The sequence below is a fragment of the Schistocerca cancellata genome, chromosome 10 (assembly GCF_023864275.1).
Source record: "Schistocerca cancellata isolate TAMUIC-IGC-003103 chromosome 10, iqSchCanc2.1, whole genome shotgun sequence".
In the NCBI taxonomy this organism is placed as follows: domain Eukaryota; kingdom Metazoa; phylum Arthropoda; class Insecta; order Orthoptera; family Acrididae; genus Schistocerca; species Schistocerca cancellata.
Genome location: NC_064635.1, coordinates 100,420,667 through 100,433,297, shown reverse-complemented (window position 1 = coordinate 100,433,297; position 12,631 = coordinate 100,420,667). Strand labels below are relative to the sequence as shown.

Genomic DNA, 12,631 nt, shown 5'->3' with positions numbered 1-12,631 from the left:
ATTCTAGGTCTTCCCCAGTCGCAAGTCATAGGCTGGAATGTTCTGTGCTCCCTAAGATACCGATCAATTGCTTCGAACGTCTTCCTGTCAGGACACCTTCGTTCTGGAAATCTGTCTCGATACAAACGTACCACGCCATGGCTATTGCCCCGTGCTAATCCATACATCAAATGGGCATCTGCCAACTCCGCATTTGTAAACATTGCACTGACTGCAAAACCCCGTTCGTGACGATGCTACGTACTGCTGTGCTTGATGCTAGTACTGTAGAGCAATGAATCACATGTCAACTCAAGCACCGAAGTCAACATTACCTTCCTTCAATTGGGCCAACTGGCGGTGAATCGAGGAAGTACAGTACATACTGACAAAACTAAAATGAGCTCTAACATGGAAATTAAGCGTTTCCGGACACATGTCCACATAACATCTTTGCTTTATTTGTGTGTGAGGAATGTTTCCTGAAAGTTTGGCCGTACCTTTTTGTAACACCCTGTATATGTGCTAACTGCTATCCCATGACTAGTCACCTCAGTGTAATGCTAGAATGAAAATCAGCCCTTTCCCTTCACAGGGCCATCCTGGCATTTGCTTTAGAGAAACGATGGAAAATCTAAATCCGGATGATCAATTGGCACGTCTGAAACCTGCTTCTCTTGAATGAGAATTCAGTGTCTTAATGAGCTGGAAGACAGAGTGCGTGTCTCTGTGTGTCCTAACAGTGCTTGGAAGGACCAACAGTACCAACTAACTACTGTGTCTTCCTCGGCTGATAGCGATAAGTGTCACTGGATGTGGATATGGGAGGGCAGGTTTTCAACATATTGCTCTCCTGGCTGTTACCAGTTTTCGTGACCAGAGCCACTACATCCCAGTGAAGTAGCTCCTCAATTGACCTCACAAGGGCTGAGTGCACCCTGCTTACCAACAGCATTCAACAGACCAGACAATCGTCCAGCCAACTGCAAGGCAAGCACAACAATGCTTAACTTCAGTGATCTGATGGGAACCCATATTATCAGGATGGCAAGGACTTTGGCAGTGTGACACCACATCTTGCTTTGATAATAGCTTCGAAGTGGTGAGAAAAGAATGGTCAAGTTTCTTTCACGGTGCTAATCCAGGTAGCCATAGTCATCTAGTGGGTAGACTCCAGTGCTGGATGTCCCAGCTTCAATCCAGGATGGGGGTGGACATTTTTCCTTGTTCCATTGACACTAAGTCCATTCGGCATGCTGTCAAAATGTCTACCAGGGATCTTTCCCAGGAATAAAAGGCAGGTGTGGCAAGAGACTTAATACCAGTGTGGATGGAAGGGCTGCACCCTGCCTACAGTCAGGCCAATAGTCCAGTTGGAGGCTTGAACCACAAACTTTGTCCTTATTTTATGCCCTATCACACCAATACACAAGGAAGGAAATAGGAGTAATCTGCTGCATGAGACTCGTATCACTATTATCTATTTGCAGCAAAATTTTGGAACATATACCATGTCTGAACATTATTAATTACCTCGAAGAAAACAATTTATTGAAAAATGGTTAGCACAGATTCAGAAAATAGTGTTCTTTATTCTTACAAGGTAATAAGTGCTATCAACGGGCGATGTCAAATTGATTCCATATTTTTAGATTTCCAGGAGGCTTTTGACACTGTTCTTCACAAGCAACTTCTAATTAAATTACATGCCTATGTAGCATCATCTCAGTTTTTGTGACTGGATTCAAGATTTCCTGTCAGAAAGATCACAGTTTGTAGTAACTGACAAAGTCATTGAGTAAAACAGAAGTAATATCTGGCATTATCCAAGAAAGTGTTACAGGTCCTCTGCTGTTCCTGATCTACACAAATGACATAGGAGACAATTTCAGCAGACCTCTTAGATTATTTGCAAATGCTGCTGTAATTTACCATCTTGTAAACTCACTCAGATGATCAAAACTAAGTGCAAAGTGATTTATACAAGACTCCTGTATGATGTGGACAGAGGGAATTGACTCTAAATAATGAAAAGTGTGAGGTCATCCACATGAAATCTGCTAAACTCTGGCTGCATGATAAATCCCACAAAGCTAAAGGCTGTAAATTCAACAAAATACTTGGGGATTACAATTAAAAATAACTTAAATTTGAACAATTGCATATACACTCCTGGAAATGGAAAAAAGAACACATTGACACCGGTGTGTCAGACCCACCATACTTGCTCCGGACACTGCGAGAGGGCTGTACAAGCAATGATCACACGCACGGCACAGCGGACACACCAGGAACTGCGGTGTTGGCCGTCGAATGGCGCTAGCTGCGCAGCATTTGTGCACCGCCGCCGTCAGTGTCAGCCAGTTTGCCGTGGCATACGGAGCTCCATCGCAGTCTTTAACACTGGTAGCATGCCGCGACAGCGTGGACGTGAACCGTATGTGCAGTTGACGGACTTTGAGCGAGGGCGTATAGTGGGCATGCGGGAGGCCGGGTGGACGTACCGCCGAATTGCTCAACACGTGGGGCGTGAGGTCTCCACAGTACATCGATGTTGTCGATGTGGTCGGCGGAAGGTGCACGTGCCCGTCGACCTGGGACCGGACCGCAGCGACGCACGGATGCACGCCAAGACCGTAGGATCCTACGCAGTGCCGTAGGGGACCGCACCGCCACTTCCCAGCAAATTAGGGACACTGTTGCTCCTGGGGTATCGGCGAGGACCATTCGCAACCGTCTCCATGAAGCTGGGCTATGGTCCCGCACACCGTTAGGCCGTCTTCCGCTCACGCCCCAACATCGTGCAGCCCGCCTCCAGTGGTGTCGCGACAGACGTGAATGGAGGGACGAATGGAGACGTGTCGTCTTCAGCGATGAGAGTCGCTTCTGCCTTGGTGCCAATGATGGTTGTATGCGTGTTTGGCGCCGTGCAGGTGAGCGCCACAATCAGGACTGCATACGACCGAGGCACACAGGGCCAACACCCGGCATCATGGTGTGGGGAGCGATCTCCTACACTGGCTGTACACCACTGGTGATCGTCGAGGGGACACTGAATAGTGCACGGTACATACAAACCGTCATCGAACCCATCGTTCTACCATTCCTAGACCGGCAAGGGAACTTGCTGTTCCAACAGGACAATGCACGTCCGCATGTATCCCGTGCCACCCAACGTGCTCTAGAAGGTGTAAGTCAACTACCCTGGCCAGCAAGATCTCCGGATCTGTCCCCCATTGAGCATGTTTGGGACTGGATGAAGCGTCGTCTCACGCGGTCTGCACGTCCAGCACGAACGCTGGTCCAACTGAGGCGCCAGGTGGAAATGGCATGGCAAGCCGTTCCACAGGACTACATCCAGCATCTCTACGATCGTCTCCATGGGAGAATAGCAGCCTGCATTGCTGCGAAAGGTGGATATACACTGTACTAGTGCCGACATTGTGCATGCTCTGTTGCCTGTGTCTATGTGCCTGTGGTTCTGTCAGTGTGATCATGTGATGTATGTGACCCCAGGAATGTGTCAATAAAGTTTCCCCTTCCTGGGACAATGAATTCACGGTGTTCTTATTTCAATTTCCAGGAGTGTATAATGATGCGGGGAAAGCAAACCAAAGACTGGGCAGAACACTTAGAAAGTACACAAGGTCTTCTAAAGAGACTGCTTACACCGCACTTGTCTGCTCTCTTCTGGAGTATATCTGTGTGGTGTGGGATCCACGTCAGATGGGGCTGACAAAGGACATCAAAAAAGGGTAGATCATTTCTATTATCGCAAAATAGGGGAGAGAGTGCTACAGACAATACATGAATTGGGGTGGCAGTCATTAAAACAAAGACGTTTCCATGTGGCAGGATCTTGGTGTGAAATTTGAATCACAAACTTTCTCCTCTGATTCCAAAAATATTCTATTGAGGCCCACATACATAGGCAGAAATGATCATCATGATAACATAAGAGAAATCAAAGCTCATACAGATAGATTTAGGTGCTCATTTTTTTTTTCCATGTGCCGTTTGAGAGTGGAACGGTAGAGAAATACCTTCAAGGTGGTTCGATGAACCCTCTGCCACACACTTCGTTGTGAGTTGCAGAGTAATCATGTAGTTATAGTTTCAGATCAAACTGAAGCCACCTACTGATGAATACATCCCATAAAGCCACCAAATTGCAATGATGTTGACTGCTATGTTTCACCTGCTGTTCCAAATAGTCCCAGACATTTTATGCTGAATTAAGATATAGGTGATTTAGTGAGATAGCTGCCCAAATCCTATAAATATGGCTGCTGTCACCTTGGAAGACATGAGTGTCCACTGCTTCTCTTCATGCAGATATGGAAGGAAGGGCCAGACTTGGTCACAAAGAATGTTGAAAAAAGCATCTTGGTTCATATTCACATTAACCTGAATGAGCAAATGCAAGCCATTGTTTGTACATTTGTTGGTCATAGATTTGACCAGTGTGTGAATGTTACAGAAATACTCTGTGAATTCAAATGGGAATCTATTTGGATGAAAGGATATTAGTTTTTTGGAAAACATTAATTAGAAATTAATCATATGAAATTATATCTTCCAGAGACATATTAAGCCCCAACTTCACCTATGAAAATGAACACAGTTCAGATCAATCAATTAAAATTTGTACTATGGCCAGGATTTGAACCCAGGTCTCTTGCTCACCAGCCAAATGCCCTAACCACTGCACCACCCTGGCATGGCAGCTAAAACAGCTGCTCAGATTGCCCAAGTATGTCCCCCACCCCCTCACCCCAATACAAAATCCAATTCAGGCATCAGCCCATCTTGATATCAAGACTTGATATGTCTCTGGAATAATTGGATATATTGATATATAATAATAATTTTATATACTGAGTTGCAGATAGGCACAACTGAGCAATTTTCCTTCTCATAATATTGTTTCAGTTCATCCTGGATTTTCCATTAATTGCATGTATTAATATGTATGACCCACAACTGAGGTACAGCCAGAATTATCTCCATTTTGCTCTCTGCTGTGGTACTATTCCAATGTTGGAGAGCCTCTGTAATACTGATAAAAGTTAAGAAGAGCAATATCAAGGTGGGCTGAGGTTTGAATTGTAGTTTGTAGTAGGGGAAAGGTGTACTAAGGTAATCCATGCAGCTGTATTAGCTGCAGTGACTGGGTGGTGCAGTGGTTTAGTGCACCTGCCTGCCAGGCAGCACACCCAAGCTCAAATCCCGGCCTTGGTACACATTTTAATTCATTGCTTTGGCCTGTATTCACTATCATACTAATGAGAAAGTTGCAACAGCTAGAATTTGTGACAGACTGCAGAATGACCTTACTGAAACCAACATACATTTTGCGTAAGGACTGTGGAGACAAGACAAGAAAAATCAGGACTCATGCAGAAGCATATAGACCATCATTTTTCATTTGCTCCATTTCGAAGTGTAACAGGAAATGGAGCGACTAGTAGTGGTACTAGGTACCCTCTGCCATACACCGTATGTCATCTTGCAGAGAATGTATGTAGATTTAAGAGTAGATGTAGACCCAAGTGCACTGATACACATCTCACTGATTCATTGCCTTAATCTTAGTTTTTGAAATCTTTCAATATTCTTTCCTTTAAAGTTTGTCTCAAGTTCCTTGCATAATTTTTGACAATCACCATAGAGTTCACCCACTTTTTATGTCCAAATTTGTGTCCAAACAAAGCAGTGTCCATTCTACAGATTCTTCTCTAATCATTTATACAGATTTTGAATAGCAATGGAAACCTAATGTTTTTCTGCCCAATTTCATGGCCTATGTAAGTGTCTAGCACTACCTACTTTCCAGTGTCTAAAATTATTCTGGTGTTTTTATACAAACTCTGAAACATGACTGTTTTGTTGTTGTGGTCTTCAGTCCTGAGACTGGTTTGATGCAGATCTCCATGCTACTCTATCCTGTGCAAGCTTCGTCTCTCAGTACCTACTGCAACCTACATCCTTCTGAATCTGCTTAGTGTATCCATCTCTTGGTCTCCCTCTACGATTTTTACCCTCCACGCTGCCCTCCAATACTAAATTGGTGATCCCTTGATGCATCAGAACATGTCCTACCAACCGATCCCTTCTTCTAGTCAAGTTGTGCCACAAATTCCTCTTCTCCCCAATTCTATTCAATACCTCCTCATTAGTTACATGATCTACCCATCTAATCTTCAGCATTCTGCTGTAGCACCACATTTTGAAAGCTTCTATTCTCTTCTTGTCCAAACAATTTATCATCCATGTTTCACTTCCATACATGGCTACACTCCATACAAATACTTTCAGAAACGACTTCCTGACACTTAAATCTATACTCTCTGTTAACAAATTTCTCTTCTTCAGAAACGCTTTCCTTTCCATTGCCAGTCTACATTTTATATTCTCTAAGTTTTTATTTTTTCTCCATGGATTTTAATACCTACTCCGAATTTTTCTTTTGTTTCCTTCACTGCTTGCTCAACATGGTTACTATTTACATTTATCATTAGCTCTCTGTAGCCGACTAGCCAACTGTAAATTGCTAATTACAGTTTATATTATAGCCTGTTAAAAATTAAGTCTGAAGAATGAGAAAGTGAGCAAGCAATCATATTTATCTAGCGTGCTTTTAAAGTATGAAGTTATCACTTTGTGAACATTCAATACCACTTGGATATAATCTGATTTTATTGCTCCTGTAATTTACATTCCTCTATCATAGTTATGACTCAAGAAGGAAAGATGGCATTCAGGAAAGAATTCACCCCACTGCAACTGCAGTGGTGCACAACACCATGACGTAGTCCACTTCACCCCTCCGCCGCCCCACACCGAACCACTCTTTCAGGGTTATTGTGCAGTTTCTCATACGTGTAGGTGCTCTGATCATGTCTCACTGCACTGAATACTTGCCTTTTTGAAGAGATGATGATGATGTTGATGATGATGATTGGTTTAGGGGGCACCCAACTGCGCAGTCATCAGTGCCCAATTTTTACACAGTCTAATTTTTTTTACACAGTCCAATCTACTCACTGTCATGTATGAGATGCTGCTGCTGCTGCTGCTGCTGCTGCTGCTGATGATGATGATGATGATGATGATGGTGATGATGATGACAATGACAACACAGACAACCAGTCCCTGGCAGAGAAAATCCCCAACCTGGCTGGGAATCGAACCCGAGACCCTGTGATCCAGAGGCAGCAACGCCAGCCACTAGGCCACGAGCTGCAGACTTTTTTCTGAAGAGTAATTTTGTGCTTAGTAGGATGAAAAGTCTAACACTTGTAATCTTTCTTTAATAGCCTCCTTTTACCCTTAATTTGCGTGATCAATAAAACTACTACCCCCTGGAAGATTGTACCTTTTCCTCTACATTAGTTTAACTGCCATTCTATTAATCTGAACAATCATGAGAATTAGTGACTAGCTCCATCAGGTGTATTCAGTGTAAAATATGCTGTTCTTTAATTCAAACATGAATCCTGCTTGCAGTTAATATAATGCAGGTGTGTTGTTGACAGAGAGACAACAGCGCTAAAGAATTTTTTAATTGTGTGAATTGCATATTATTGAGTGTAACTGGTACTTACTCCATTTAATGTGACAGTTGGGATGAAAGATACTGGTGGATCCAGAGCTTTGGTTGCTTCTCCATATGCTCGCAGGAGCTCAGTGCCTCTGGTTCCTCTCGAACACCATAAAATTGGATTCCAGTCGATGCCCAACTGTTTTGCACACTAAGAAAGAAGCAAATATAGTATGTAGACAATCAGAGAATCATTTGAATTATATGCATTGGCTGATGGGAAAACTTTAGTTCTGGTAAAGAACGAGATGTGTTTGTAAAGCTTATAGGAAGAAATTGAATATTCACTTTACAGCTTTTTCCTGGTAAAATACAAACATACAACATGAAAAGATTTTAGTTTCCTCATAGGGACCAGTTGTGTCAAACTTGGACCTTTCACAGCACTTACAATTTTTGCCCATAAAAAGGAATGATGAAATGTTAACATTGTGTTATTTATGAACTGCTGCAGTGCTTCCACACCTTTTGCCCAAATAAAAACAAGTCAGTTACACAGCAAAAGGACACAAAAGTATCTGTAATGTTACATATTTGTTTCCATATTGACTTCAAACTGGTTTTTACATACTTAAATAATCTTACCTTTTGGCCGACTAATTCAGGATAATCATAGTCACTCATTAAACAACCTATGTACTTGAGCTGAATATCTATTTCCTGCAGAACATCAATAGCACAAGCATGTATTTTATTGCCCTCACACTCTGATGGTCCATGTTGGCAAACAAATTCATACCCTGTTGGTGTTCGTATTGTCTGTGAAAAATAAAAATTATTGATAATAATGAAACAACTCATTTCTTTCACTCAAAACATGAATCAAAATGAATACTACAGACATGGTAAGAGGTTTTATGAATCTGATCTTTGTATCATTACTTGGTACATAAATATAATGTGGGCGTAATAACATCATATTGTATTAATGCTAACACTCACAATTACATCAAATATAAATAAATAAGTGATATAAATGGAAACTTCAATAAAATTCTTCAGGGTATCAGACCGCATCATCATAATTTAAAATGCGCCAACGTTTCGGCCAGCGTTGCAGCTAGCCTTCATCAGGGCCTTACGTTAACGTTTAAGGCCCTGATGAAGGCTAGCTGCATCGCTGCCCGAAACATTGGCGCATTTTAAATTATGACGATGCGGTCTGATACCCTGAAGAATTTTAATGAAAATGACAAAGGCCGCGGAAGCCTACGCTTACATAAATGGAAACTGTTTATTGAGTAAGCAGTAAATGAAACAAAAGAAACATTCAGAGTAGGAATTAAAAGCCATGGAGGAGAAATAAAAATTTTGAGGTTCACCGATGACATTGTAATTCTGTCAGAGATAGCAAAGGACCTGGAAGAGCAGCTGAACAGAATGGACAGTGTCTTAAAAGGAGGATATATGAAGAACATCAACAAAAGCAAAACGAGGATAATAGAATGTAGTCGAATTAAGTCTGGTGATGCTGAGGGAATTAGATTAGGAAATGAGACACTTAAAGTAGTAAAGGAGTTTTGCTATTTGGGGAGCAAAATAACTGATGATGGTCGAAGTAGAGAGGATATAAAATGTAGACTGGCAATGGCAAGGAAAGCATTTCTGAAGAATAGAAATTTGTTAACATCGAGTATAGATTCAAGTGTCAGGAAGTTATTTCTGAAAGTATTTGTATGGAGTGTAGTCATGTATGGAAGTGAAACATGGACGATAAATAGTTTGGACAAGAAGAGAATAGAAGCTTTCAAAATGTGGTGCTACAGAAGAATGCTGAATATTAGATGGGTAGATCACATAGCTAATGAGGAAGTATTGAATAGGATTGGGAGAAGAGAAGTTTGTGGCACAACTTGACCAGAAGAAGGGATCGGTTGGTAGGACATGTTCTGAGGCATCAAGGGATCACCAATTTAGTATTGGAGGGCAGTATGGAGGATAAAAAACGTAGAGGGAGACCAAGAGATGAATACACTAAACAGATTCAGAAGGATGTAGGTTGCAGTAAGTACTGAGAGATGAAGAAGCTTGCACAGGACAGAGCAGCACGGAGAGCTGCATCAAACCAGTCTCAGGACTGAAGACCACAACAACAACAAATGGAAACCTTAATAAGCTGTGTTTTATATGTGGCAAAGTGTTTTCATTCCATCTTATACCACCATATGCAAATAATTAGGAAGCTACCTAAAGTTAAAGTATTCATTGTATATATAGGAAAGTAATCATGAACACTGCTTAAATTTTACCTCAAGGAAATAGGACCTAATTAATTTATACTTATAAATGTTTATGAATTGCTGAGAGCTGTAAGTTTAACTAATAGTTTCATAAACTGTATGAAAGAACCCTGTTTAACGAATTTTTGAATAACTGTTGTAAATATGCTTAACTTGGAAAAATATATAGAACCAACAACCAAGGTGGAAGTGGTGTCCAAGTGGAATCAATTGTTGAGCTGTTAGATGACTGCGGTTGTGAGCTGAAAGTTTGATACATACAGTTTTGTTTCAATGAAAATAATCCAGTTTTGAAAATATAATTGGATGGATAAAAATCTACTTACTAAGTTGTGGCAGGAGAAAAAACATATAAAAGTTACAGAAATGTGTAAGCTTTTGGAGCCAGGGGCTCCTCCTCCTGGCAGAAGAGTGGAAAAGAAAGGAAGTGGGATGAAGGACACCGACTGACTTATCAGTCAATAGGTACTAAAGATGGAGAAAACCCACCATGATTTAATAACAAATGTCAGATAATGCTGAGAAAATGGATATTGTTAAATTCTCAATTCAAAACAGAACACCAAAATGTTGTCAGGAAAATGTTAATAGAAATTCTTGACTAAATGAAAAATTAATACGTGAAGCATACAATAACTTTTATCATCATATTTATAAAATTTTAGTGAAAGTGCATGCCAACAATTATAGAAAATTCTGGTCCTATGTAAAAATAAACCAGGTGTCTCTTACACCCCCCCCCCCCAATCTCCCAGTGTATTGTGTTGTTGTGTGTTGTGGTCTTCAGTCCTGAGACTGGTTTGATGCAGCTCTCCATAATATTCTATCCTGTGCAAGCTTCTTCATCTCCCAGTACCTACAGCAACCTACATCCTTCTGAATCTGCTTAGTGTATTCATCTCTTGGTCTCCCCCTACGATTTTTACCCTTCACACTGCCCTCCAATACTAAATTGGTGATCCCTTGATGCCTCAGAACATGTCCTATCAACCAATCCCTTCTTCTGGTCAAGTTGTGCCACAAACTTCTCTTCTCCCCAATCCTATTCAATACTTCCTCATTAGTTATGTGGTCTACCCATCTAATCTTCAGCATTCTTCTGTAGCACCACATTTCGAAAGCTTCTATTCTCTTCTTGTCCAAACTATTTACCGTCTATGTTTCACTTCCATACATGGCTACACTCCATACAAATACTTTTAGAAATGATTTCCTGACACTTAAATCTATACTCGATGTTAACAAATTTCTCTTCTTCAGAAACGCTTTCCTTGCCATTGCCAGTCTACATTTTATATCCTCTCTACTTCGACCATCATCAGTTATTTTGCTCCCCAAATAGCAAAACTCCTTTACTACTTTAAGTGTCTCATTTCCTAATCTAATACCCTCAACATCACCCGACTTAATTCGACTACATTCCATTATCCTCATTTTTCTTTTGTTGATGTTCATCTTATATCCTCCCTTCAAGACACCATCCATTCCGTTCAACTGCTCTTCCAAGTCCTTTGCTGTCTCTGATAGAATTACAATGTCATTGGCGAACCTCAAAGTTTTTATTTCTTCTCCATGGATTTTAATACATACTCCGAATTTTTCTTTTGTTTCCCAATGTATTAGGCACACTTAACCCACACTTTATGCTTTCACGAAAGCAGACGTCATGCACAGAGGTAAAAGTCACGTGAGTAATTTTTGTAATCCAGAGTGAAACCGTCTTAAATATTGACAACTTTAATAAGTATCTTGACTGCAATTATTACAAACACTAATTAGAAGGACAGGAAACAGCATGATACAGAGATGTATCAAACAGTGTAACATGGCAGACAACACTGGCTAACTCACTCAGTACTGTCAACTAGGTAATCTTGGCTTTGCCCAAAAACAAAGGAGTACTAGACAAAGCCTTCTGACTTCTAACATTTCAGATCTAGGCAGCCAAATGGCCAACCTACAGTCAAGACATAGCATATTCCTTGACACAACATGTTCTGTAAAACAAGTGGGAAAAGCCTCTGGGGATATGGAAGCAGTCAAGTCATACAGGGGGCCTGGGCTAGAGATATATAAAAATATTTGTTTATCTTTCAGTATGTATTATTGTTTATAACTTTATTGTCGAGCACTGTAAACATTTTTGTGTTCATTGGTACAGTTCAGTGAGGACACAGTGTGTAACTCGACACATATTGAAACAGTACTCCACTTCTCACCAAGCATTCATAAGCACGACAGGTGTTATGGTCCCCAATGCTATATATCTCCATTGTCTCAAATCTACCAGATCTCGAACCTTTGTTCTGTGAACAGTGTCCTCGATAAACCCCCATGCACTTAAACCCAGCAGCAGAGTCAGATGGAGCAGCAGAGTCAGATGGCAAGGCAGTAGGGCCAACGCCCCCTGCCCCCTATGCCCCTCCGATCCAAAGCTCAGGATTCATCTCATGGAGAAATGGGGTAACATCCCCATAATAGTGGGGCACCATCCTACTGGTAAATGACATCAGGAGGCATATGTGGAACTGCATAGTTCACCAATATGTCGAGACTTGTGTGCCCTGTCACTGTAGCCTCCATAAAACAAATGGACCTACCACTCCATGGTTATGCCATCCCACCAAAGATTATCTTTTGGCATGTTCCTTTTTGTATTCAATAACTTCTCCTGTAGTCTTACTTCCAAATCAACAGTTATTTCAGTTAACTTTGCCACGTGCGTAGAAGATAGATTCATCACTGAACAGCAGTGCATTGCTGTAGTCATTTTTTTGTGTATATGATGCAACGTCACAACAGCAAAATC

General features: G+C 41.2%; 1 protein-coding gene across 1 annotated transcript in view; it reads right to left on the bottom strand.

Annotated features, from left to right (window-relative positions):
• LOC126106627 (GILT-like protein 1) overlaps positions 1-12,631 on the bottom strand; it is an 80,677-nt gene that overhangs the window by 14,776 nt on the left and 53,270 nt on the right. The window contains exons 3-4 of the mRNA XM_049912982.1: positions 8,168-8,341; positions 7,587-7,733 (exon numbers count right to left, since the gene is read on the bottom strand). Of these exons, the coding sequence (XP_049768939.1) occupies positions 7,587-7,733; positions 8,168-8,341 (321 nt within the window). The remainder of the gene's footprint in view (positions 1-7,586; positions 7,734-8,167; positions 8,342-12,631) is intronic.